The 1848-nt window shown below is 42.4% G+C and overlaps 1 protein-coding gene across 2 annotated transcripts; it reads left to right on the plus strand.

Moving 5' to 3' along the window:
- Nucleotides 1-792: 792 nt before the first annotated feature.
- Nucleotides 793-1380, plus strand: LOC104660934 (protein LSM12 homolog). 2 transcript variants are annotated; one of them, XM_030918912.1, is made up of 2 exons: nucleotides 793-876; nucleotides 1051-1380. In XM_030918912.1, exons 1-2 carry the CDS (start codon nucleotides 793-795, stop codon nucleotides 1378-1380), a joined length of 414 nt encoding a protein of 137 aa, XP_030774772.1. The 2 variants fall into 2 exon arrangements, with proteins under 2 accessions (XP_030774772.1, XP_030774769.1); XM_030918909.1 differs by having other exon boundaries at nucleotides 793-1380.
- The last annotated feature ends 468 nt before the right edge of the window (nucleotides 1381-1848 follow it).

The following is a 1848-nucleotide window of genomic DNA, read 5'->3' on the forward strand; positions in this document are numbered from 1 at the left end:
ATGGCTATCCCAGGGACAAAGTGAACATTATTAGAGCAAATATGAAGATATTGGAAGCAGTATTCTATAATCACAAGACTCAGGCTTTGAGGTTAGGCAGATTTGAATTCTAATGTTATTTCATCCATAATTAAGGCATGTCTTCCCTCAGGCTCAATCATACTACATGCATGATAGAGATGAAGAATTAAATATGGTAAAAAATATATATATAAATCAGAATAATGTTTATTATATAAGAAATGAGCTTGCCTTTACCCTCTCCTTACTAGTTCCTGGAACATGTTTTGAGATCAGCCTAATGAGTCACCTTTAACTTAGCTAATAACAATAAAAATCCACTATGTATTGAATGAACTCCATACAGTGGTTAGGAATGCGAACTGCAAAGCCTGAATGTCTGGGTTTGAACGTAAGCTCTTTTAACTTGTTAGTGACTAGTTAGGCAAATTACTTAACTCCTCGGTGCCTCAGTTTTCTTAGCTATAAAATAGTGACAAAAAGATTTCTGACATTTATTGAGGGCTCATCAAATGCCAGGCATTCTTCTAAGCCTTACTATGTATAAACTCATTTATCTTCAGAATAACTCTCTATAGTTGTAGACTACTATTGCTATATGACAGACGGGGAAGCTGAAGCAGATAAAAGATTCAGTTACTTACCAAAGTGATGGAACTCAGATAAAAATCCACAAAATGGCGTCGCGGCGCGGCACGGCGCTCACTGGAGGCCCGGCTTTCAGCTGCTGCTGCTGCCTCCGCAGCCGCCGGTCGCGGCTGCACTCCCAAGATGGCGGCTCTTCCCGGTGAGTATTTCAGCGTTGGGAGCCGGGTGTCGAGCGGGACGTGCCAGGAGCAGCGGCTGCAGGGCGAGGTGGTAACCTTTGACTACCAATCCAAAATGCTGGCTTTAAAATGTCCCTCTTCTAGTGGAAAGCCCAACCATGCAGACATCTTGCTCATAAACTTACAGTATGTTTCAGAAGTGGAAATAATTAATGACCGAACAGAAACCCCTCCTCCCCTAGCTTCACTCAGGGTTAGTAAGCTTGCCAGCGAAGCACGGACAGAGAAGGAGGAGAAGCTGAGCCAGGTCTATGCAATTAGTGCTGATGTCTCTCCAGAGGGCCAGCAGCTCTTCCAGACTATTCATAAGACCATTAAAGACTGTAAATGGCAAGAAAAAAACATCGTAGTCATGGAAGAAGTTGTTATTACACCCCCATATCAAGTGGAAAACTGTAAAGACAAAGAGGGGAGTGCACTGAGCCATGTACACAAAATAGTTGAAAAGCATTTTAGAGACGTGGAAAGCCAAAAGATACTGCAACGTTCACAAGCCCAGCAACCACAGAAGGAGGCTGCCCTGTCATCCTGATTTCGTACACATGGAGGACTCTTCCAGCATCCAGCCAAGGAGGCGCTGGTGGTGGCTTCAGCAGAGGCAGGCCAGGGGAGGGAAGGGATCCTATATGTCCTGTTGGCTCTTAACAAAGGGTCAGCATTTCCAAATCTTAGACTTGAACAAACAAAACACCCAACAAAAAAGAACAGGAGAATAATTTAAAAGTTGAATCATTACTTGACTAACAGACTTCGGTCCACCATGTCCTTTTCACAGCCCTCTTCTGGAACAATCATCTTGTTAATTTTATTTTTGAAAATTCTTTTCCCACTCTGCCCTTTTACTTCTGATTTTCCTTTCCTAGTCTGTTCCTGCCATTCTGTTTTTATAAGTGGCTACACTTGCCTTCTGAATAATTGAAAGAAACTTCTACATCTTTTCTTCTAAAATAAAAGTAACAAGCTGACTGTGATTCTTAAGTTGAGACCAGACCAGCAAAGG

The sequence above is a fragment of the Rhinopithecus roxellana genome, chromosome 15 (genome assembly GCF_007565055.1).
Source record: "Rhinopithecus roxellana isolate Shanxi Qingling chromosome 15, ASM756505v1, whole genome shotgun sequence".
In the NCBI taxonomy this organism is placed as follows: Eukaryota; Metazoa; Chordata; class Mammalia; order Primates; family Cercopithecidae; genus Rhinopithecus; species Rhinopithecus roxellana.

Excerpts from the sequence above, each read along its gene's own strand:
- LOC104660934 (XM_030918909.1), top strand. The coding sequence starts at position 793 with ATGGCGGCTCTTCCCGGTGAGTATTTCAGCGTTGGGAGCCGGGTGTCG.